This window comes from Numenius arquata, chromosome 6, assembly GCF_964106895.1.
Source record: "Numenius arquata chromosome 6, bNumArq3.hap1.1, whole genome shotgun sequence".
Classification (NCBI taxonomy): domain Eukaryota; kingdom Metazoa; phylum Chordata; class Aves; order Charadriiformes; family Scolopacidae; genus Numenius; species Numenius arquata.
In genome coordinates this window covers 13,280,607-13,305,334 of record NC_133581.1, presented here as the reverse complement: position 1 = coordinate 13,305,334, position 24,728 = coordinate 13,280,607, and the positions used below count along the sequence as shown (strand labels likewise).

At 40.0% G+C, this 24,728-nt stretch overlaps 1 protein-coding gene across 2 annotated transcripts in view; it reads left to right on the top strand.

The window, feature by feature from the left end:
* Window positions 1-24,728, top strand: part of LRP5 (LDL receptor related protein 5) — a 155,905-nt gene that overhangs the window by 110,308 nt on the left and 20,869 nt on the right. For both annotated transcript variants that reach the window (XM_074148524.1, XM_074148525.1), the window contains 8 exons: window positions 4,478-4,694; window positions 6,277-6,566; window positions 8,711-8,937; window positions 9,276-9,460; window positions 12,288-12,611; window positions 14,823-15,025; window positions 17,375-17,586; window positions 19,561-19,751. In XM_074148524.1, coding sequence (XP_074004625.1) covers window positions 4,478-4,694; window positions 6,277-6,566; window positions 8,711-8,937; window positions 9,276-9,460; window positions 12,288-12,611; window positions 14,823-15,025; window positions 17,375-17,586; window positions 19,561-19,751 — 1,849 coding nt within the window. The remainder of the gene's footprint in view (window positions 1-4,477; window positions 4,695-6,276; window positions 6,567-8,710; window positions 8,938-9,275; window positions 9,461-12,287; window positions 12,612-14,822; window positions 15,026-17,374; window positions 17,587-19,560; window positions 19,752-24,728) is intronic.

Genomic DNA, 24,728 nt, shown 5'->3' with positions numbered 1-24,728 from the left:
CCCCCTGCTCAAGCAGGGCCACCTAGAGACAGTAATCCAGGACCAGATGGCTTTTGAGTATCTCCAAGGGTAGAGACTCCACAACCTCCCTGGGCAACCTTTTCCAGTTCTTAGTCACCCTCACAGCAAAAGAAAGTGTAGCTTTCCTCTTCCACAGGGGAAGAGGAATAGATCCTCAAGAGAAGGGTCATAGACCCACAAGCTCACCATGTGGGTCTTATAATATTGTGGCAGTCATGTCGTTTTACTGTTGCCAACCTGCTATGTCTGCTTACTGTTCACTTGGTGATTTGGCCCAGCCCAAGAATTGGTTTCCGTTTGACTACAGCTTTGTCTGTAGCAATTGAATAAATTTTGTTTTATCCTAATGAATTAAATGTAGGAGCAAGGTAATTCTCCTTATTGTTCTCTCAAAAGACATCATATATGTATGCTGAATGTTTTTTTTTTTTCACAGATGCCCCTGAAGTATAACTTGACTACATGAATCACACTGATGTGTAGAATTTAATTGCATTGTTTTACTTTAATCTTCTTCAAAGAGCCAACAGCTTTTGAGTGCTATATATGGAAATATTTGTTAAATCATTTTGCATACACTGCATCAGCATCTAAAAAAAAAAAATCACACTTTATCACCTTACTGTGTTTCTCGTGTAATTCAGTTCATTAAGGCATTTGATGTTTATTTCCTTTTGCCCACAACAGATTTTAGCTGAGCTTGGTGGTGCCTCATTAGGAGATTTGTCATTGAAGTCTTAAGACTAATCAGGGGCTTTTAGTGTGCACCTCTGTCCAAGGGGGGTCTTTCAGTGTTTTGTATGGGAAGCACTGCAGGTTTAATGTTGCATTTATCCTTTCACACAAGTTGAGATCCATTTATCAGTTATAGAAAGAGGATGAAGACCATCAGTAGAAAAAAGCCTATTCTAGTCTTTGTCCTAAATGATAAGGAATGCACTTTAACAGCTTCCTATTGGCTGCAGTTGGCAGGCTACACACCATTTCAGATCTTAAATGATGAGTTAATATGATATCTTATTAGCTGTGCTATTTTAGTGAAAGGAGTTGTGCTTTGGGCCATATTGTGAGGCCTGTTTGTAGATTTTTATTTTCCATCCTCATGGTTTCAGTTAATATGCTAGAGTAGAGGTGAATCTCTGGGAAGATGGATGGCAGCAAAATATGAAGCAAAGACGATATATATGTACTTATATTGAACCACACGCGACATCTCGCTGTTCAAGTTTTACCCTGGCTGCTACTAGAAGATAGTCTAATGGTTAGTTAGCATTTCCTGCCTGTTGCCATGACTTAGCTGCCACTAAGAAGGCTCTATTACCTACGGCACAGAAAAATCCTTCTAAGTCAGAGCTGCCCTTCTGCATGCAATGGAAGTCTGCTTGGATTCATAGGTGTTCAGCCCACAAGATTGGGGGGAGGGATGTTTGGGAGAGAGAGAGCAAACACTTATTAATAGAATGGTTTAGGTTGGAAGGGACCTTGATGATCATCTTTTCCAACCCCCCTGCCATGGGCAGGGATACCTCCCACTAGACCAGGTTGCTCAAAGCCCCATCCAGCCTGGCTTTGAACACTTCCAGGGAAGGGGTGTCGCCTTCTTAGCCAGAATATAAACCATTAAGCATTTTATTGCTGCCTGAGTGCACATTTTGGATCTCCATTCCCACTGTGCTTGAACAGCCATATAATGTAGGAATGCCACAATAATGTCTCCCCACAGCCTTCTCTTCTCCAGGCTGAACAGCCCCAGCTCCCATCCTTTCTTCATAGCAGAAGTCTTCCAGCCCTCTGATCATTTTTGTGGCCCTCTTATGGACCCACTCTAACATGTCTATGTCTGTCTTGTACTGGGGACCCCAGAGCTGGATGCAGTACTTCAGGTGGGGTCTCAGCAGAGCAGTGTAGAGCGGGAGACTCGCTTCCCTTGACTGCTGGCCATGCTGCTTCTTACGCAGCCTAGGACATGAGTGGCTTTCTGGGCCAGACTGGCACACACTGCCAGCTCATGTCCAATTTTTCATCCGCCAATATCCCCAAGTCCTTCTCCACAGGGCTGCTCAACCCGTTCATCCCCAGTCTATTCATACTGGGCATTTCCCTGACCCAGGTGCAGGACCTTGCACTTGGCCTTATTGAACCTCATGAGGTTCATGAAGTTCAAAAGCTTGATGTCATCTGCAACATCCATAGATGAACATGGATTTAAATAGTGCGTGTTTCTGCATCCTTGGATCCAATCTTTGTCTGGTGTATTTTAGTCACCACCTCTAGTATTTGAATTCCACTTTTACTGTCCGTATCTGTAAGTAGTTGGAAATGTGATATTTTGATCATCACCCTGCTGATGCATTGTTGTAAAGGAAATGGTGTCTTGTTTACTTAATGTGGCACCAGTTTGGCTCCAGCACCTGAGAATGCACGATGAACTTTCGAACCTGCAATATAGCCTGTGGGATTGATACTGTTTCAAATAAGTGAACATTTGGGGTTTGCCTGGACATGATGTAATGAGATAATTGCAGAACCATTTGGCTTTTAACCGCGGATACAGCCTCTTTTTTTTTTTTTTTAAGGTACTCTATTTAGCTTAAAAAAATAAAAAGACATTAATCTTTAAAAAGACATTAATCATCAGTCTCTGCTAGTTCTTCAGGTAGTAGAATCGTAGGTTGCTGGGCTGACAAAACTCCCCATAAACTTAGTTTTCAGGAATGCCAGTGTTATTTTTAACTGTCTCCAGCAGGAGGCGTTTTGTCTGGAAGGAATCCAGAGGTTTATGTTGTAGCATGTGTTCAAACTCACATAAGCTGATAGATAGTCTTAGAGTTCTTGTGAAGTTGTTTTCCTCTGCAGCTGAAGACATCTGCACTTTGGCATTGCAAGACAGACTATGTTACAGTGATGATTTTTGTGCTTAGCATAGGTAAACGTAGGATGCAGCAGCTGACTGCTCACCTCTGCTGTTTGGCTGGTGGTGGCTGGAAGATCTAGTGCATGTCCTGTGTGTGGTGGGTTGACCTTGGCTGAATGCCAGGTGTTCACCAAGCTGCTCTTCAGCTGGAAAGGAGAAAGAAAATATAATGAAAGGCTCGTGGGTGGAGATAAGGACAGGGGGAGAACACTCAACCAAACAGACTCAACTTGGAGAAATTAAATTTATTGGCAATCAAATCAGAGTAGGGTAATGAGAAATAAAACCAAATCTTAAACAGCCTTTCCTCCACCCCTCCCTTCTTCTGAGCTTAACTGCCCTCACGGTTTTATCTACCTCCTCCCCCACAGTGGCGCAGGGTGATAGGGAATGGGTGTTGAGGTCAGTTCATCACACGTTGTCTCTGCTGCTCCTTCCTCCTCAGGGGGAGGACTCCTTGTGCTCTTCCCCTGCTCCAGCATGCTCTCTACAACTACCTGAAAGGAGGTTGTAGCGAGATAGGGGTCGATCTCTTTGAAATGTCAATCAATAGGGTGAGAGGAAACAGCCTCAAGCTGCTCCAGGGGAGGTTTAGATTGTATATTAGGAAAAACTTCTCCACTGAAAGGATTGTCAAGCATTGGAACAGGCTGCCCAGGGAATTGGTTGAGTCCCTATCCCTGGAGGTATTTAAAAGACAGGTAGATGTGGTGCATAGGGACGTGGTTTTGTAGTGAACTTGGCAGTGTTTGGTTAACAGTTGGACTTGATGATCTTAAATGTCTTTGCCAACCTAAATGCTTCTATGATTGTATTTTATTATTCTATTGTAGTAATTGGTTATGAAATAATTAACCAATATACATATATATATATATATACACACACATACATCTATGGGGCTTATCCCTTCTCCAGTACTATTTTGCTTTCTCTGCAGTTTTAGGAATACAAATTTATCTAAGTCAATAATTTTTCCACATCTTAAAGATCTTGTTTATCACAAGAGTGAGAAAAACTTAATTCTTTTATGGTAAAAATGCAAAATTTCAGAAAATGCAGATTCTACATGGTCTTGTTGTGCCCTGAATGAATTCTGATCGCCTCTGTTCCTTGTGATTGAATGCTGAAGGCCACTTCAGCAATCCCTTGTTTCTGGGGAGAGAGTTCAGTAATAGGATCAAGACATGAATGGAGATTAAAAATCTCCTGAACCTCACTCACATCCCAAAAAACATTCCCTTTGTGGTGGTCTTTGCACATTTGAACTGATGCAAGTTAAATTCATATTGGTTAGTTAAATTCATATTGCTTAGGTTTTTCAGTAGAGAAGTGAGATAAGGCACTTTCGGTCTTGTCATTCCAACATACTTCTCTTTCAACAAAGCTAGAGGTATGCTCTTTTGAAAGAGGCATGCTGTGAATTTCAGGAGATTCTTGTGTAAAGACAGAGGAGTTTTCAAACTGCGATTGATGTTGCCATTTTAATTGTACCCACCTTAGACAAGATTATTTTTTCCTTTTTTCTCATGCATCCCACAGGTCATAAATATTGATGGAACAATGAGGAAAACCCTCCTAGAAGATAAGCTTCCACATATATTTGGTTTCACGCTTCTGGGAGATTACATCTACTGGACTGACTGGCAGAGACGAAGCATTGAAAGAGTTCACAAGATAAAGGCTAGCAGAGACATCATTATTGATCAGCTGCCAGATTTAATGGGCCTTAAAGCAACAAGTGTTACCAAAGTGTTTGGTAAGCATGAGCAATCATAGGCTGGATCTGTAGTAGTTTCTAGATGGGCTTGCTTTCATTAAGTAACTGTTGATCACTTGTAATGAGAATAAATGTGGTCTCCTATGTTTGGATCATTTTAAAGGAAAACTGCACCTATTGTTTGTTAAGTTGGGAAAATACAGTGTTGCAAAAGAAGTATGGGCTTCGGGTTCTTAGTGACATTTGAGATAACTCTTCCACAGTTTCCACTACACCTTTTGAATATTTATGAGGAGAATTTTATTCCTTCCTCCATTCTATAGGAATCATTGCTTCTGGTGCTCACAGAGTTGCTCCATTTTCTGTTGCTCTTTTCTTCCAGTACAAAGTCCCAGTGATGTTCAGTTAGCAGAATGCTTTTAACTATGTTGGGTGGTACAGGCAGAGTTAATGGCCATTACAATGTTGTCTCAAAGCATGTTAAATATTAACTTTAACACCTAAATCGTACTTAGATCTTAACAATTAAATCTTGTCTAGATCTTAACAATTAAATCTTGTCCTTAGCATGGGATCAGAAGCTGGAGCTCCATGTTCTTTCACTGGACCTCCTGAAAGGTCCAGCCAGTGTTTTATGTCCTCTGCTAGCATTCTGCAGAGGAGTATGTCACAGGGCCTCCTGGCTTCAGTAGTAGCTCATGAGATGTACATGTTCACCACAGATCTGTCTCCTACCTGGAACATTGGAGTCTGGGCATAGCAGTAAACAGATTTGTTGGTCAGCTGTTAAAATCACTGAGAATAGTTGCAGCAGAATCACATAAAGTAGGTTGTTAAATTACACGCTGCCAGTACATGGATTTCCAGCCTTTCAGGAAGCTTTATTTGAAGGATAATCAAGTACTCAAGCTGCAAGTTACAGCTTCAGTCTAAAATATGTATGCCCTAAAAAGGGAAAATTAAAAGAAACCTGGCTAAGGCTGATCTTAGAGATGATTTTTTTTTTGTGGTAACAGTCTTTAAATACCTAAATCCTTGGTTCCAGGAGGTGGAGAAAGGCACTGTTTCAGTCCTTACTTTTCCCTCCACATTCCCTCCCCATCCAGTCATGATTGTTCACATGAAAAAATAAGTGTGAGATCATGGTGAACTTGTTGGAACTGCTTCTGCTAACGAATCTTCTCAGCTTTAAATTAAACAGCTGGGAAAGAACTGCAGTTGTCCAGCGCTTTTCTCACCATTTTGTATCATTGAACATTTGTAAAACTGTTGGTTTCAAAGAGATACAAAGATGGGGTACTTGGTCAAAAATAATCAATCTGAACATGTATGTAATTACCTCTTTTCAGTGAAGGAATTTAATCTTTGGGGAAACTAGAAAGATATGTTTGTAGCTGTTATTTTTACTATGGGAGGGATAGGACCAGCTTCCTAATCCTTGGATAGAAGGAGGGAAACAGTTTTTAATGTTTTTTTTTTATAGAATTCACTGTTGACAACCCGTAGCGCTAACTTAGTTTGAAAAATTATAATTCCACTGCATTTCTGCTCAGCCTTCCCCCCACCCCCTTTCTCCATTACTTCCACAATGCACCAATATCTGTTTTGTTTTTTCCTAAAGGAACTAATTCATGTGCAGAGAACAACGGAGGCTGCAGCCATCTGTGTTTCTTTACACCCCAGGAGACCAGGTGTGCCTGTCCCATTGGCCTTGAGCTTTTGAGTGACATGAAGACTTGCATCATCCCTGAAGCCTTCTTAGTTTTCACAAGCAGAGCAGCAATTCATAGGATTTCCCTTGAAACCAATAATAATGATGTTGCTATTCCTCTAACTGGAGTCAAGGAAGCATCTGCTCTGGATTTTGATGTCTCTGATAACAGAATCTATTGGACTGATGTTAGTTTGAAGGTATTACTGACGCGTGAATTCCCTGAATATAAAGCCACAGAGCAGTTTCTTTGATCTAGCAAAGGTCTCTGTTACAAGATCTGTCCTGCAGTTGCTAATGTTGTCGTTGAATTGCATCCAAGGAGACTCTTGGAGATGAAGACAGTTACATTGTTGAATGCACAGTTGGGTGGCAGGCATCTTCCTGCTTCAAATGAATATCCAAATTGGTGTCTGCTTATACCAAATGCCTAAGTCTTGGATGTTGCATGTGTTGCATCCATATATGTATGTATTGTAGAAAAGCTGTTTTCATGTCACATAGTAGAGTAATTTAAACAGCAAGCTTGGCAACCCCGCGCTTTCTATCCTCTTCCAGTTTTGACTTGGAAGACAATCTTACTCAATAATAATAATTGGCAAGTGGACTTTGGATTGGTTGCTGTTAGTCTGTGGCTCCAGCTTGGCACAGAAAAGGCCAGGGAACTTGTCCAGTCCCCTCCACACTGTGTTAAGCCCCCGCCTGCCCCCATTTCTATCTCAGTATGTTCCCTAGGAGTTTGACATTTCCTGTGACATGTTTGGTTCGCATCCAGGTGCACGCTAAAGTGAGTGTTGTGCTGTTCATCAGTGCTTTACCTCTACTGGGCAGCTAAAGTGAGTGTTGTGCTGTTCATCAGTGCTTTACCTCTACTGGGCAGCTAAAGTGAGTGTTGTGCTGTTCATCAGTGTTACTTTGCTTCTTGAAGTGAATTAAGTAATGGTAGAAAATGACAGATTCACTTCACTGGAACTGAATTCCTCTGTTTAGCCTTTTAATAGGTTTTCCAAGAGCAGTGAAAGTTTCCTTGCCAATGTGCCTAAGCCATAATAGGGAAAAGCTCACTTTTAGTGACTGCAGGGCATGTGCAGTTTCCATAGCCTCTCTGTGAAGACTAATGAGGGTTGTGCTTCAGCATTAACAGTGCTGCTTGTGGTGTGGATACTTTTCCTTCAGGAATAGTGCCAATGTAATAAATTAGCATACTGCAGACACAGTTACTAAATAAATCTCATGCAAGCACGTGGAGAGCTGGAGCTGTGGTTGTCTTAACCATTTGTAGTGGAAAATACATTACTTCAACTGCATCAGTGCATAGATCCCAGTCTCACTCTGTGCAAAAACATTTTACTTGTTTGTGGCCTCCTGAATTATCCAGCATACTGTATTTTACATACATATCATGTATGCTTCAGCATGCCTGGGTTTTCATTCTCCCTCTCCTCCCATCTCCTGCACTTTAGCAGCAGGTAGTGTTACTTCAGAGCCCATAGTCATCTCCTTTCCTTTGGTAACCACCACTGATCTCCTCCTGCCTCTGGTTATATGAGGACTCATTTTCAAAAAGGGGTTATACTTTTTCTAAGATGTGGGTTATGCCTATAAAAATATACTACATGATTTCTGGTTTTGAAATTTAGCTTTAAAAATATAAAATATCTCTTACCCTGATACACTCATTTATCAAATTATTAAGAAATTAATAGCTGAATTATTAGCAGGCATATAGAATGATTGCTTAGTGTTGGTAACAAGGGTAGGTAATTGTACATTGGTCCTGGAAGTTACCGGTGATGTACCTGGGGGTTGTTGCAGTGCTCCTTGTTAGAAGAGACTTATTTATATGTACACAGTCCTCACCCTGTGAATTGTTTTGTTGAATGTGCATAACCAAAATGCATATGGGATCAGCAAACTTGCTCCAAGTGACCAATCATGAGAAACAATTTAATTCAGATTTCTCTGACTTGAGATGTGTTTCTGATACTTAAATCATTGCAGCAAATCAAGTGATTTAAAAAAACCCAACTTTTTGTGTGCAAATAGAGGAGAGGGAGAAGGGGCAAGGAAGAACCTGCAGACACATAGTGCTTTCTGAAAATCATATCCTTTTAAGATATCTTGGACTTATCATCAGAAGTCACTACCTTTCTGAAAATTCATGTCTTTTTATCCTGTGAATTGCTAAATCTCTTTTGACAACAAATTTATTTTTAAAAATGTAACACTGGCTGATTTTTTTTACTAATTTCTTTTTGTACAGTAAACTCCATAATAATTGTTCCTTTTTATTTCAGTGGGGTATCCATAAACGCTGTAATATTTTTACACAATTGTTTTCCAGACCATAAGCCGAGCTTTCATGAATGGCAGCTCAGTTGAACATGTGATTGAGTTTGGGCTAGATTATCCTGAGGGAATGGCTGTAGACTGGATGGGAAAGAACCTCTACTGGGCAGATACTGGAACCAATCGCATTGAAGTAGCGCGCCTGGATGGACAGTATAGGCAAGTCCTTGTGTGGAAGGACTTGGACAACCCGAGATCTCTGGCTCTTGATCCTACCAAAGGGTAAGGGACAGTGTTGTTTTTCAAAGCTTTGTCTTCGTATTCTTGTATGTGACAAGTTAATTGGCAGCTTATGTAGCTCCATTTCTTCAGGGTCTTTGAAAAGATAATAAATGCTCCACAACTCTATGGGCTACAATGAAAACTTACAAATGGTCAGTCATGGTTTTCTGCCTTTGTCTAACAAAGGAGTACTGTAATACTGCACATAACCACATGGCTTATTCCTTTTTTTTTTTTTTTTTTAAGGAACTGAAAATAAATTTAGAAAAATCAAAGCATGCAGGTAAATACAATCTTATTTAGCTGATGTACTCTTTTTGTTCCACTTCTCCTTGCAGATACATGTACTGGACTGAATGGGGAGGTAAACCTAGGATTGTTCGAGCATATATGGATGGAACAAACAGCATTACTTTGGTGGATAAAGTGGGTCGTGCCAATGACCTCACCATTGATTATGCAGACCAAAGGCTGTATTGGACTGACTTAGACACAAGCATGATTGAGTCATCAAATATGCTAGGTAATCTAGTGTTCTATCACACCAGCCAGTACAGAAATATGCACTGACCATAGTAAAGCAATTGAATAATATGAAATTGGAATAATATAATTTATAATAAATCTGTGTGTATATTTTTCTTATGAGGGGAAATGGAAAGTTAAGTGTTTAAGGAGATAAAAAAGCTCCCTAAATTAATAACCATATCATGATTTATAATGATGGTGAGATATGTTGTCATTTCTCTGTATTAATATGAAACTTGCCTGTTTTACCAAAGCAGAGATAACCTCTGACTTTCTTGAAGTGAGGACAACTCATACGTTCCTCTAAGCCACCCCTGACTTTTCAGTCTGTACACTAACTTTCTGTTGAAGTTTTATCTCTGTTTCCAGCTTCAGACTAGTTGTATTAGTTCAAAACCCAAACAAAAATACTGCTTTCATTTCCTGCAGTCTGAGAGGTTGTGCAGCTACTTCTGCAGTGTATCATAACGTGATTAAAACTCTATCATGCATAAAGTAAAACAAATTTACATATTTTCATATCTTCCATTGGAATTTCATTTATACATACAAGGAGTATGCCAAGATTTACTAAACTTTCATATTGATATTGACATGGTAACTAACTGGATAAAAGAAGTGAGTTTTGTTTTCTGCAGCTGATAGCATTTTTATGGTCCAGATGTTTTGTAAATATTAAATGGTCCTCAAGGTTTTAGCTGCAGCAAATATTAATTTCTTTTTGAGAAAATGGAGTTTATATAAGTTTCCAAATGCCACACAGTGAATCAATGATAGGAATAGAAATTGAATCCAGAAGTTCTTGTCCTGCCATTCTATCCCTGTTCCATTTCCAAGTAGAGACCTTTGTGAGATGGCAATTAATGCCTCTGGGATTCCAATGTAAAAATCAAAGTTTATCTGGCAGAACGTATGGTATTTAAGCAAACTCATAAGGATTGTTGCAGCAATGCTCTGATTGCTGACGTATATGATTTCCCCACAACTCTTTTTTTTCTTTTTTTTTTAATCTGTTTTCTTTTTTTTTAAGGTGTTACTGTGTATGCATATCTTCAGAGTATAGGGAATCTACCAAGCTCTTTATAAACAGAGAGAGCAATGCAGTTCTGGATTCCAAGGCTATAACTGATTTTGCATTTCTTGTATTTGTTGCTTTGGGATGACAAATAGTGAATGGATGATACTGTTTAGAAATTGCAGTAAGATTGTTTCTCTATCTAGAGTTGGGTTAGTTTCCATCCATAATGCATGATCTATCAAAGCTCTCACTAAGCTTCTGCATTATACTTAGAGAAACAAAGTAGCCAGAGGCAAGCTTGGACTAGAAACTGATGGGGCACTGGAAAGAAACACAATATTGAAATCATCTTAAATGATGGTAAATTAAACTGGTTCTAAAGCTGAACCTACTGTTAACATTTATTTGTGGTGAGAAAGCCGAAGGATGAGTGCTGAAGCTAGCAATGTTGTATGCTGTCTTTTTAGTTAGCAGATTATAAAGACTCGGGTAGACGTCTAGCAACTGGGCTCATCAGTTAAGGAAATGTTATTAGACTTGGCCTACGCTATGTAGTGCCAGTCTCCTTGCCAGGAGAGATCTGAATGAGTGCTGCTGATAGAAATGTCTACCCCACCAGCAATGAATAAAGCACTCTTAAGTGGATGAATGAGTGCTGTCCCAGCTTAATCTTGGGCATTATAAACATTCCCCAGCAGGAAAAAAAAACACTCTTTGGGGAGATTTTCCTCCATCAAAATTCAACTAGAGAGCTTATCTGCTTCCTTCAAAAGAGCCTATCCCCTGAATTCATCACTGTGCACCGGAAATGTTCTAAGATATGTGCAGGATATCTGTGCCCCTAACTTGGATACTTTAGATGCCTAAAAGTAGTTGGGAAGGTTGCCTCTATATTTAGTTCTGGTGGTTTATACAGAAATGGCCTCATGTTCTAGTTTCTAGATTTTTCATTCCTTCTCCAGTCTTGGCCAAATGGGAGAGGGCATGATGGAAACTAGGGCAGGGATAGGAAAATTAGGTGCTCTGTAGAATCTAGCATTGGATGTTTGTTTGAGGCAGGAGATGGTGCTGATGATGGTACATGTTCATTTGATGTGAAGTGGCAGAGGTTCATAGACGTTTGTGCTTGAAAATGTTTTGGAAGGTAATTTACAGTAAGACTTTAGTAGTGCATCTCTGTCAGAGGCCATCTAATGCTCTAGAAGGTGTTAAATCTGTTGTGAGTGTTGCTAACTGAGCCACTGAGTGTGGGAGTATTGGGATTTCTGCCAAACAAATGGTTTCCTAATTTCTTGGTGTAGCTGTATGTTAAATTGCACTGCAAAAGATTTGTGTTTCTTGAGTGAAACACCATAATTTCTCATAGCTGTTTCTCTGTAAATCTGAAGTTTGTTTTATGTATGTTGTTGCTTTCATGCATATTAATTGGGTATTGTATTGCCCTAAGCAATTCCTGGAGCTGGTAATATTCTTGAATACGTTTTCTGATATCTATTTGGGATGATAAGCATGAGACTTTTAGAGTAGTATTTATTTAAATGACAATACACTGGCACAGTTTCAAATTGCTTTATAGGCAAAAGGGTGTCAGGATAAGGTTTTTGAATGCAAGTGGTTAGGTTACCTCTTGAGCAGATACTACTTAACAATGAATCCCATGATGCTGACTTGGGAAGGGATGTATTACTTGGGAAGTGAGATATTACTTTAAAAAAGGAAGAAAAAAATTTTTCTTGATGCCAGTCACACTCTTCATTTGATGACTTAGGAATTGTTCTTCATTTGATTGTCTTTATTTTTGCAGGACAAGAACGAGAAATCATAGCAGATGATCTACCTCATCCATTTGGATTAACCCAGTACAGTGACTACATCTACTGGACAGACTGGAATCTTCACAGCATAGAAAGAGCAGACAAGACCAGTGGGAAGAATAGGACACTTATTCAGGGCCATTTGGATTTTGTGATGGATATATTGGTCTTCCATTCTTCACGTCAGGATGGCTTGAATGATTGTGTGCAAAATAATGGCCATTGTGGGCACTTGTGCCTTGCCATACCAAATGGATTTAGGTGCGGCTGTGCTGCTCATTATACCTTGGATCCCAACAGCAGGAACTGTAGTTGTAAGCCTTTTTGTGTGCTACTATATTCTTCGGTGCTTGTGACTATCATTTGTGATCCCTTTCAGTTTAGAAAGGGAAGGGCTATCACAAGTCCATTTCAAAGGTTCTGGCTTTAAAGGTGATCTTTAAATATGAGGACAGAGTATTGAGTTTTCTATCCATTTTTGTTACATGAATTGGGGCTGAAGATTTTTATTTCAAATCTTAGATATAATACTGCTGTCAAGTCTAGTCTTTTTTTACTAGAAGTGCTTTCTAGGTGATTCAACTATGTGACTGAAGCTTTTCCAGCCCTTACTTAAGTGTGTAGATGGGTGGATTTAGAAATTCTAAACAAAAAATGTCTTTTTCTCTGAAGTGTTTCATAAAGTCAGCAAAAATAACATCCAGTAAAACAGCCTCCTAAGTAGTCTGCACAATGTGCACATGCACTTGAAATTCATATGGTTTTTTTCCCGCTGTGTGTGATATTATGACCCTGCCAGTTCACTGATTGTCCAATAAGAATTTAAGTTTCTAGTAAAAATAGCAGATGAATAGAAAATGGACTGTTGACTTGAAAAAAAACCCACAAAACAAAAAGCTTCAGGCATCCTGGCGCAGAAGCATATAAGGAAATTTTCACTGTAGGAAAGGATGGAGTTACTAAAGGCAGGTCCTGCTTGACTAACTTGATCTTCTTCTATGACAAGCTTCTCTGACAAGATGACCTGCTAAGTGGATGAGGGAAAGGCTGTGGATGTTGTCTACCTAGACTTTAGTAAAGCCTTTCACACCATTTCCCACAGCATTTTCTTGGAGAAATTGACTGCTGAGGGCTTTGACAGGCATACTGTTCTCTGGGTAAAAAAACTACCTGGATGGCCAGGCCCAAAGAGTGGTGGTGAATGGAGTTAAATCCAGGTGGCAGCTGGTCATGAGTGGTGTTCCCCAGGGCACAGTATTGGGGCTAGTTCAGTTTAATATCTTTATCAATGACCTGGACGAGGGGATCGAGTGCACCCTCAGTAACTTTGCAGATGACACCAAGTTGGGTGGGAGTGTTGATCTGCTGGAGGGTAGAAATGCTCTAATAGAGGGATCTGGAGAGGCTGGATCAATGGGCCAAGGCCAACTGTTTGAGGTTCAACAAGGCCAAGTGCCGGGTCCCCCACTTGGGGCCAAGGCCAACTGTTTGAGGTTCAACAAGGCCAAGTGCCAGGTCCCCCACTTGGGTCACACCAACCCCATGGGACACTATAGGCTTGGGGAAGAGTGGCTGGAAAGATTCCTGGTGGAAAAGGACCTGGGGGTATTGGTCAACAGCCTGGTGAATGTGAGCCAGCAGTGTGCCCAAGAGCCAAGAAGGCCAAGAGCATCCTGACTTGTATCAGGAACAGTGTGGCCAGCAGGACTAGGGAAGTGATTGTCCCCCAGTGCTCAGCACTGGTGAGGGCACACCTTGAATACTGTGTTCAGTTTGGGGCTCCTCACTACAAGAAAGACATTGAGGTGGTAGAGCGTGTCCAAAGAAGAGCAACAAAGCTGGTGAAGGGTCTAGAGCATAAGTCTTATGAAAGGCTGAGGGGAGACCTTATCGCTCTCTACCTGAAAGGAGGTTGTAGCAAGGAGGGGGTTGGTCTCTTCTCTTAAGAATCAAGCAATAGGATGAGAGGAAACAGCCTCAAGTTGCACCAGGGGAGGTTTAGATTGGATTAGGAAAATTTCTTTACTGCAAGGATTGTCAAGCATTGGAACAGGCTGCCCAGGGAACTGGTTGAGTCCCCATCCCTGGAGGTATTTAAAAGACATGTAGATGTGGCACTTAAGGACATGGTTTAGTGGTGGACTTGGCAGTGCTAGGTTAACAGTTGGACTTGATGATCTTAAAGGTCTTTGCCAACCTAAATGATTCTATGATAATATAGGAAAACCTGTGACTGTGTATTGCCCGCAGTCACTGATGTAACTTAAATTCCACATGGGGACATAGTTATTTTATAATATGAGAAGGAAATACTTTCTGAGTGAGGGTGTGTACATTTACCTCCAGAAGTACACAAAGAAACTTTCTCAACTTAAAAACCTCCAATTATGAATTACCTTAGTTTTCATTGTCTCTGTAATTGTCTCTCTGGGATTTTGTCCTAAATATTCTTTGTCTTCTGTGTGGGTGTATTTTTGACTGTGTGAGCTAAGTTTTCTTATGCATTGTGTTTTGGCTTGTTTCAGCCCCTGCCAGCTTCCTGTTATTTAGCCAGAAATCTGCAATCAGCCGGATGATACCAGATGATCAGCAAAGTCCAGATATCATACTGCCTGTGCATGGTCTAAGGAATGTCAAGGCTATTGATTATGACCCCTTAGATAAATTGATCTACTGGGTGGATGGACGACAGAATATTATAAAAAGAGCCAAAGATGATGGCACTCAGGCAAGTTTACATGGTGTATGTAGTTGTGTGTTGGTCTTTCTGTGCTTTGCACTTTATGCTTGACTTTCCCTTTCCATCCCCTGCACCAAGGATTCATTGGTTTAAACTTTACACTTACCAGCACTTATTCATGTATATTCTATTTATATGTGAAAATTAGAGAAGGCTTTTAGGATTGTGATTTTAATTTGTACATAAAGAAGTGTAATAGAATATAGTACATCATATGTATCTGAAATTATAAGCCTTGAATTGCAATCTTTAGTTAAGGATGGGCACTGAAGTAAGCCAGACCCACCATTTATACTCCCGACAGATAAATTGTATTCTGAAATCAATACCGTGCATGCTACTTGTCTGATAACGTTGTCATCATTGTAAAGCTCTCTCAGAATGAAAACTCTCAGCTATCCAAGCTGTAGTTAAACCCTGAGTGAATGTAGAGTTGATTGCTGTGCCAGATAGGCATAGGCTTATCCACATGCTTAATTGCTTTCCTGAGTTGGGGACATTATTCTTTTGCACTAGTTATTCACACAACAGTGGAAAGAAGTGTACTGTTCTTCCAGGCAGTGTTATGTGTTAACACAGTTTAACTCCCAGATCAAGATAAAAGATTCTTTACAAGCTATGGTTTGAATAAGAGTAAGAAACAAAATGGAGAATGGGCAAGTTATATTTTCCCAGTTCTTGGGCAGTCCTGTCTAAACAATATGACATGATATCAATGGAAACGGACTGGTGTCTTCATGCGTCAGAGGGTTTATATTTTCCTTTAAAGGGAGATGACAATTTTATTTTTTGGCCTTTTCTTTTAAGAGTGGGAGGAGGTATGTTGGGATAAGCAGCTAGCTGGGTTGTAGATGAATTTTGAAGAAGCTCTTGCTTTTTGGGATTCTAGTAGGTGCTAATTGTTGTAGTCTTGCTTCTCTTTGGTACTTGCTAGGTGCAAATTGCAATTGAGATTCATTTGCTCTGTGTTTTTCTCTACCTTGGGCACACAGCTTTGAAGATGCAGATCCCCTGTAAATTTTGACTTTCCAATTTTCACTAACTATATTTACTTAATTTTGTTAAATTGTGCTGTTTGCAGATGATGCATATGAATTTCATACCTGGGTAATGTTACCTTTGATTTCAGGAAAATAATGATTTATTTTTGTATCTGGCACACTGTCAAGAAAAAAATAGGTGTAAAGCTTTATATAAAAAGAAAGAAGCCTGTGTAGCATGCAGAACTTGGAGGCTTAAAACCAAAATTCTGAAAATATAACTTTCACAAGTAATGCTGTGTTGGGTAATTTATTTGACTTAAGCTAAGGACGGAATGGTGTCTTCAGCTTTCTTAAGCCACATGAACTTTTTCTGGTACTGTTTTTGTGTTTGGATTGGGAGTGCTGCATTAGGACACTTAAGGAAGCCACTGCTTTCCCCTCACTGTTATCATGTCACCAGAAGCATGTCACTTTTGAAGGCTACTTTGATGTTGAGGGTCTTGCCAGCAGTACTACTGTCCCAGTGGCACTGAGATTGGCTGTACGCTGGTGGAGCCTGTGGAACATTAAACAAACAACAGAAAGATTATTTTCCTTTAGAGATTTTTTTATATGCTCTAGTGCTCTTCACAGAAATAAAGTATTGAAGTCTATATTAGTATTTGACATAAAGTTAAAAAGCGTAGTAAATAATATGTTAGTTAGATAGGGAGGGGTTGAGGGTAATGATTCCAGGAACTTGGCAATAATGTCAAGTTTTGTAAGTTCCACCATAAAGACATGAGGGGGAAAGCAAGGTAATGTTGTTAGTATGGGTGTGAGGCAGAGCTGTAGCTGTTTGACATATAAGCAAACAGAACCAAGTTTCAATAAAAGATTTTAGTTTTTAAGAGAAGTTAGGACTTAAAGAAAATCAATATCTACTACACTACAAATAATAAAGTAAGGAGACTTTGGAAAGAGAGAGATTTGTTCATCTGACAGTGAACATATTTGTTCAGTACAAAAGTGCAGGTCTGGCCAGAAGGCTGCCTTGTTTCTTGCATTGTTTCATTCAAGATTGTTCCATGCATAAACTTTCACTGTAGTTTTCTTCCATCTCACCAGTTAATTCTACTTATAGGAGGCCCCACAACTGCTTTTTTGAGGGCTTTGCATAATCTTACAAATTTTGTCCACTTTTTTCCTCTGATCCAGTTTGATTCAAATCTTTTTTTGTTAAGCTTTATTGCATTTCTTGCACTTGTTGTTTCCGTGTGGGTGGTTTTAGGTGTTTCTGGACCATCAGGTAGGTCTTCTTCAATCAATAATAAGAATAATTACTGGAATTTGTTCTCCTTATGATTTCTTGCAGCCTTTCACTGTCATGAGTACTCCAAACCAAAGCCAGAACCCAGAGAAGCAGCCACATGACCTCAGCATCGATATATACAGCCACACCTTGTACTGGACCTGTGAGGCTACAAATTCCGTTAACGTCCACAGGCTGAACGGCGAGTCAATTGGGATGGTGCTGCGAGGGGATCACGACAGACCCAGAGCCATTGTAGTGAACGCAGAGCGAGGGTGAGATCACTTTCTGTACCTTGTACAGAGCGCTCTTGGGATGTATGTCAGCTGTGTGTGTGAATCCTGTGTTTTTTAAAAAGGAGAATTTTTGCATGTGTAATGTTCAGGATGTAGGTGACTGCTTGTCCGATTCCGGCTTTTAAAGGTATCCAGCTTTCTCTTCCTGTTCTCTCCTTTGCTGCCTCCTCTAGTGTGCTGACTTAGATGTTCACACAGCCATGTGGTTGGTTATAGTGAGGAACTAACCCAGGTGGGGAAGGCAAAGCAGAACCACCTTACCCTGTTTGCTGCGTGAGTGCACAGCCCCCGCCACCTAGTAGGAAAAACAGGAGAGTTTACACTGTGCTCACATCAGCTGGGGATCTGGCTCATTAATGTTTGGTCTTCATAAAACATTTTTCCAGGAAAAAAAAAAGGGATCTCTCACATGACACAACTATTCCTGCTAATGTAATAGTACAAAGTTAAACATGCAAACAAACCCCTTATGTTCTCTACATTTTAAAGTAAGTTCTGTCTTGATGTGTATCTCAAAACTTCTGAAATGAATTGAAACAGGTGGGATGCACTAGTGTGATTTCCCACAGGAAGAAAATATGTTGTTTTGCTGCAAAACAGTTTTGGTTATATTCAACAGACCCCATCTCCACTTCATGTGGTTAGGAGCTTCATTCTTAGAGGTCAAAGGTGTCCTTAACTGTTCTTTTTAATGTTAAATTCTTAAATCCCAATTTACTACTAAATGGCTTACCATGTGCCTGACAGGTGTCGAATGTCAATATTTAGTAACTGTGTGGATACAGTAGTACCCAGAGACTCTATCTGGAGCATTTATAAGATTGGTGTTTTATACAATACTCAGTGTACTCTGCGCAGTTCAAAAGCTGGTGTGGGGAGAGGGGGATTAGAGGAAAGATTCTAATCTTATTGGGACTAAGTCACTTGGACGTAGTTTGTATTTATAAAAGCTTACCTGCTTTCTCCATTAAAATGGGAGTTTGGGTTTGTTGATCTCTAAAACTCTCAAATTTTCTGGTCAGGTTTTCAAATTATTTAACGATAAATCTCTTATTAAATTAAAGGGGGAAAAGATGGAGGATAGACTGTGCTGAACACTGTGACTATCAGGGAGAGCTGAATGAGTGATCTGTGTACTGAACTTCTTCTGCCTTAATTCCAAAAATCCTTCCCTCCTCCAAAAAGCCTCTGCCTTGGCTACACATTCTGACTGCTGCCTCTCTTCCTTGTGCCATCACTAAAGGCTATGCAGCAATGTAGCCAGCTGTATTAGGGAGTTCACCCATGTTATCTACTGCTGAAAAAATGGTGGACTTTTCCCTGGGGGAGTTCTCAGTTCATCATGTGGGTGCACAAGCCCTTTTTTACTATGCAGGGGGAGGGCAGAGACTGCTTCTGTTTGCAACTGAACTGGCTTAGGCAGGTGTAAAGAATTCATGGAACTTAGACATCAGGAACATGCCATCCTCAGTTGTTCTTCCTTCTGTGATCTTTGCTCCTCTCAAGTTTGGTAGGAACTTCCACTTGCTGAGAAGACTCAGGAGGAGAGGAGGTGACGGTTAATGTTTTTTGTCAGAAAGAGGTTATGGGCTTTGAATGACAGATGGGGACAGCTTTACCCAGGGACAGTTGCAGAAAGTCTGCTAGTCTCTTATAACCCCTACCTCCACTGCAGGTACAGTGCCTCCAGTGCAGCAGTGCTGAGTGCTGAGGCATTTTATGGCCTGGTGTATTAAGGAAGAATGCTAATAATTTCAGGCTGTCTCAGTATACCAGTTAGCAAATGTTTGGGGTTCCGCAGCTGACAGATCTGGATCTTTGCAGCTGGGAGCAACAGTCACCACAGTCATCCCTGTGTAAACCATTCCCACTTACAGTGTAGAACCTGTGTGCAAAGGTGAGTTGCCTCCCTTCTGAAGCTCTCAGTTAAGCGGCTGGTGTCTTTATTCCCAGGTACATGTACTTCACCAACATGCAAGAGCGAGCTCCCAAGATTGAGCGTGCAGCCCTTGATGGCACAGAGAGAGAAGTGCTTTTTACAACTGGGTTGATCCGACCAGTAGCACTGGTGATTGACAACAAACTTGGAAAGCTTTTCTGGGTGGATGCAGATCTGAAGCGCATTGAAAGCTGTGACTTGTCAGGTATGTGGTATGCAGTTAAACATTTGGAGAGGAGTGTGTGTATGTATAGGGCATCATTCCCTCTTTGATGCTGACCCCAGTAATTTGTATCCCCACTGTTGCCAGTTCTGTGTAGGCAGTCACAGATAACAGTTCCTGGTGGGCTCCTGTCTTTGATGTGATTGGAATAAACATGTCTGTAATGATTGCCACCCTCCAAGAGAGCCATTTGACTTTTTATATGTTCTGAAAGCAACTCTTGCAAGATCAGATTTAAATAGGTGTTGCCAGTTATGGAACCCCTAAATCACCTCTCCTGTGCCCTTTCTTTTCACTTACAGTTTGAAAAGTTTGCATAACTCTTCAATTTTTCTTTCTCTGGAGTTTATAGCTTAGTAAATCAAGGTAGCTTGGAAAACAAACAGAAGGAAGGGGAATGGCTTTCTTCCATGATGGATGATAAGGCAGCTCATCTGGAATACCATTGTTGCAAAACAGTGCCGAGATGTCAACTCATTGCAGTTTTCGCATATTAGTAAAATAAAGCATTACTCAATGTCCATAGCAATAGATCTTAGAGAGCACTGTTCATCATTGACTTTTAAAAGCACTTGATAGTGCTGAAGACGTGGAGAAATGGGCTCGCTCATCTGGTGAGCAGTATAGCACAGAGGGTACATTGGCCCTACTTTCTCACTCATGATTTTTTCTCTCATCATCATGGTTATCAAGAAGTGAAACTCCTAAAGGAAGAGCAGAGAGAAGTGAACTAGTATGAGGGAGTAGAAGCTGGACTGTTTTAGTGATTGGCGTCTGCCATAAAATGCCGATTCTCCAATTTTTTGTGGCTCTTCTTGACACATAGTCACATCCTTCCCTTCTATTGTAGTGAGGCAATGAACTAAAACAGGAGAAAATTGTTCACTTTTTTTCAAGGACAGTTCAATTTTGAGCACCTAAAACTGACTCAAGGTCTCTTCAGAGTCTCTTCTTCCAGACGGGGGATAAAAACATGAAACTGGAGCTGGGAAGGTAAAGCAGCTTGTATCTTTCATTAGTTATCAAGCTGGATAGGAGGTATTGTCAAAGTGCCTGTGTAGCCACAAAATATCCAGTCCAGGATAGGCATCAGAGAACCTACAAAAATTTGTAGGAGAAGAGAAGACAGGAAGGAGACAAGACTTGAGCTATGAAACAACCCATGTTTGAGAAGAAGAGGTTGACAGAGTGGGACACACAACACAGAATGCGTCAGAGATACTGAGAGGGTTTTGCCTAGTGATGAAAGGAGAAGTGCTGTAGGAGGATATCCAAAAGTAAAAGGACAAGACAGAAAAGCAGCACATCATGCAGCTGTTGTGGCTGAAGTGGTATTCACAAACGCAAGAGAGAGAGATGAGGCACTAAAGAAGATTATGGGGAAATCATACAGTCTGGGAGAGCAGGAATGTACCATGGGGAATTTAATGAATTGGGAACGGAGGACTGGATCAGTAACTAGTGCTGCTATTGATAAAAAGGTGACCCCTATCACAGAATCATAGGAAGCCATATTACTTAACGAAGCTGTAGCATACAGTGGACCTAGCTATGCATGCATCTTCTACTTGTATGTACGTAAGCATCCTTTTCTCCCTTTTGATTTAGCGCACATGCAAGGTTGAGTCACAGCTAGCAGATGGGGGTGGGCAGGGGGCAAGTGCTTCTTGCTTGTCTTGCTTGGAAGATGGACTGTGTCCTTGCGTAGTACAACATAAAATGCAGAGGAGTCTGTTTAATATTGCTTTAGATCTAAGACTTGAATGAATAAGACCTGACAATAGGACTTAAGTAAACTGATATATGAACAAATCAGCAGCTAGGCCATCACGTGCTGGTAGTTGTATCCTGTGACTGTAGTTTCCTTAGTATGCATTCTTCTCTCTCATGACATTAAAACTCCATGTAAGGTTATGTTTGCGTACTGGATATATGTTTTAATCCAATTCTCTGGATCTTTTTACAGGGAAAACTAAACTTTCTCTGGTTAATATTGAGCCAAAGCTTTTAGTGAACATTTATATGATTCACAGCCAAAGAATCAAACCCTATAGCTAATATAAAAGCAGGGGAAAGGTACAGGATTAAAAGAAAACAATGTTTATTAGCTACAAGATATGTATCGTGTACCTAGAAAACCATGATTATATTTGATCTAGCTGAGCTCACTGTAATTTGTTTCACTGAACTGTTGATTTTTTAAATGAGTCAACTACATATTTTTATTTTCAAACATTTGCAGTCTTGCATCACAACTGTAGAAAAAAATTGACAGCCAAAGTTATATTCCTTGAATTATTTCCTCTAAAAAGTATTTTCTGAGCAAAACACTTTAAAACGGGCACATGTTAGCAAAAGGATTTTAGCGTAAACTGAGGCTGCTGAATAAATTGGACCGAAATTGTGTAGAGCATCCTTCATGGCAATTAAACTAGTCTAGACAATCTTATTCCCTTGTAGGCCTGGAGAGATGACACGGTTATGGAGGTTTCTGAAGCTTGCACTACACCCCGATTACAGCATCCTGCTAAATCATGGAATAACCTCAGATGTCCAGTGCTTAACTTTCAGAGAGGGATGAAAGAGCTATAAACCTGTCTTAACAGTTTTCTTTATGAGATTCTTGAATTTTTCAGTTGAAATTGTTGATGCTTTTTAGACATTCATAAACTCTTTGCAAATAACTCGTCTGCCACACCAGTCAACTAAAAAGTAGTGTTTTATAGTATTGTTGAAGTGACTGGAAAAGCTATAAAACTGCTGCAGTGAAAATGTGCTTTGTTTTCAATTAGACTTTAAATAGAGAAATTGTGTTCTTCCAGCTTAATGTTCTTTACATTTAACTATTGGTTTCCTTCTTGAAAAGACTACACATCTGTTTCATGCTGGGAATCAAAGTATTTAATTACTATGGAAATTCAACACTTCTTCATTTGTAATGTGTTTTCTCTTCTTTTTTTCTAACAATATCTGTCAAAAATATCCTTTTATTTATTCAGATAGAGTTTTTCATTTTGATCATTCTTCTAAACAACAATTTAATGGTGTCAACCAGTGTTATAGGTGCACTTTGTCCCTCCTTTTAAAATTACTCATTAATAATTTGGACAGTCATTTACTTAAGATTGAATCCAATATAATTATAGTATAGATTAATCACCTGATGAAGTGCTATCTCCAGCAGCTTCCCAAATCACCAGTGTTCAGCTTTTTGCAGATGAGGGAGAAAAAAGATGATGCTTGATGTACACCCCCAAAAACTGTATCCTGTTTTAGGCCTGGATTTGGGAGGCTGTTCAGTCTGGGATTCTAGCAGGACTGCAAGCTTGTAAGCGTCGCCTGACACCTCCTGTATTTGTGATTTCAGGATGCCTTCAGGATATCCCTCAGGAAACCAGCTTGCCTTTTATTTCTAAATGGATGAGCAATTTAGCACTTAAAAAATCAAGAAGGCAGAAGGAGTTTTCTTTATATCAAATTGAAACGAGGCTTTCCTATTCTTGCGGTATCTTGAATGCAGCTGAAAATTGTGCTTTCGGGTCAAAACGTGAGGCTTAGTCTGGCAAAAGGACAGTCGTCTTTGAAAATCCAGTGACACAGAAGTTCATAGGAGCTAAGGGTGCTCAGCAGGTTGGAGGGCAAGTGAACAAAGTGGCCTGTGCTTTGTTCACTGGGAACCTTCTTCTGTCAAAATGTTTCCCAGTATTTCTAAATTTTAAGACCTGTTTAGGAGAAGACAAAGAACATCTCAGGAGCTGCACTGCTAGAGAACTGTACTAAGGGTCAGGTTTAGTGCCCATTTAGTGAAATCAGTGCAGGTGCATCTGTTCTGTTCTTTTACTCTTTAGAGAGTAAAATCCAGTGGTACATTGGAGGTGTGTACAATAATAGACACATCAGCTTGCAGCCAGGACTGTACGGTCACATACACTTCATGCATGTTTCTTCTGAAAATGGAATGAAACAAAAATGTCTTCCTCATGGGTTTGGAAACAAAAGAAATTCAGAGCTAAAGAACTAAAACCCCAATTGCAAGTCCAAGAATTTCGGATCACTCTACAACTAAATTTGATTTGAATGCACACTGTTTGTCAATAACAATCAAGTAAGAGTCATTGCAGGTGACAATTTTATGCGCAAAACTAATAGAATCTGTAACTGAAATAAATGTTACATTCTTATGCTTGGCTGAGCTCTACATAATTTAGGCATCAAATTAGTTGAATCCAGTGGTCATAGCATTTTTATTATTATCCTGATTCTCTAATCTCATTTTGTGTAGATACAAAAAAAGTCTATTTTTTAAATGCAAGCAGACATAAGGTCTTTATTCCAAAATGAAATAAAAGAGAAGAAGTTATGCTCTTAACCAAAACCATAATCTAGTTATGATTTTGCTTTGATTCCTAATTTTTAAAATCAAATATATCCAGTATGCCTAGGCATACACAGCCTCAAAATGGTTTCTGTGAATGAATAGAATAATTAGGAATCTCTTGTTCACCCTAGGCAAGCATAACAAAAGCAACAATTAAATGCCACTAAGTGTAGGGCAGCACACAGTAGAAGACTGCAATCAATTAAAGTTAAAGCAGTCATAAATGCATTCTAACTTAAACTGATTTTTACACATTGACTGAGAGCAGATTTTTACACATTTCTGTAGAGCAGAAAAACGGAGCATTTGACAGTGTTCCTGTTTAAGAGCATATTGAGTTGCCCAATATTGGGCAAACTTGGAGTTTGAGTTTTCTGGTTGGTTACTGAACTAAAAAGCCAAGGAGAAGGAAGAAGTGTGGCTGTTAGAATACGAGCTGCTCTTTTGTGACCATATCTGGGCATGTTTACTTTGGAGAAGAAGAGGCTGAGGGGGGACCTCATTGCCCTCTACAACTACCTGGAAGGAGGTTGTAGAGAGGTGGGTGTTGGCCTCCTCTCCCAAGTGAATAATGACAGGAC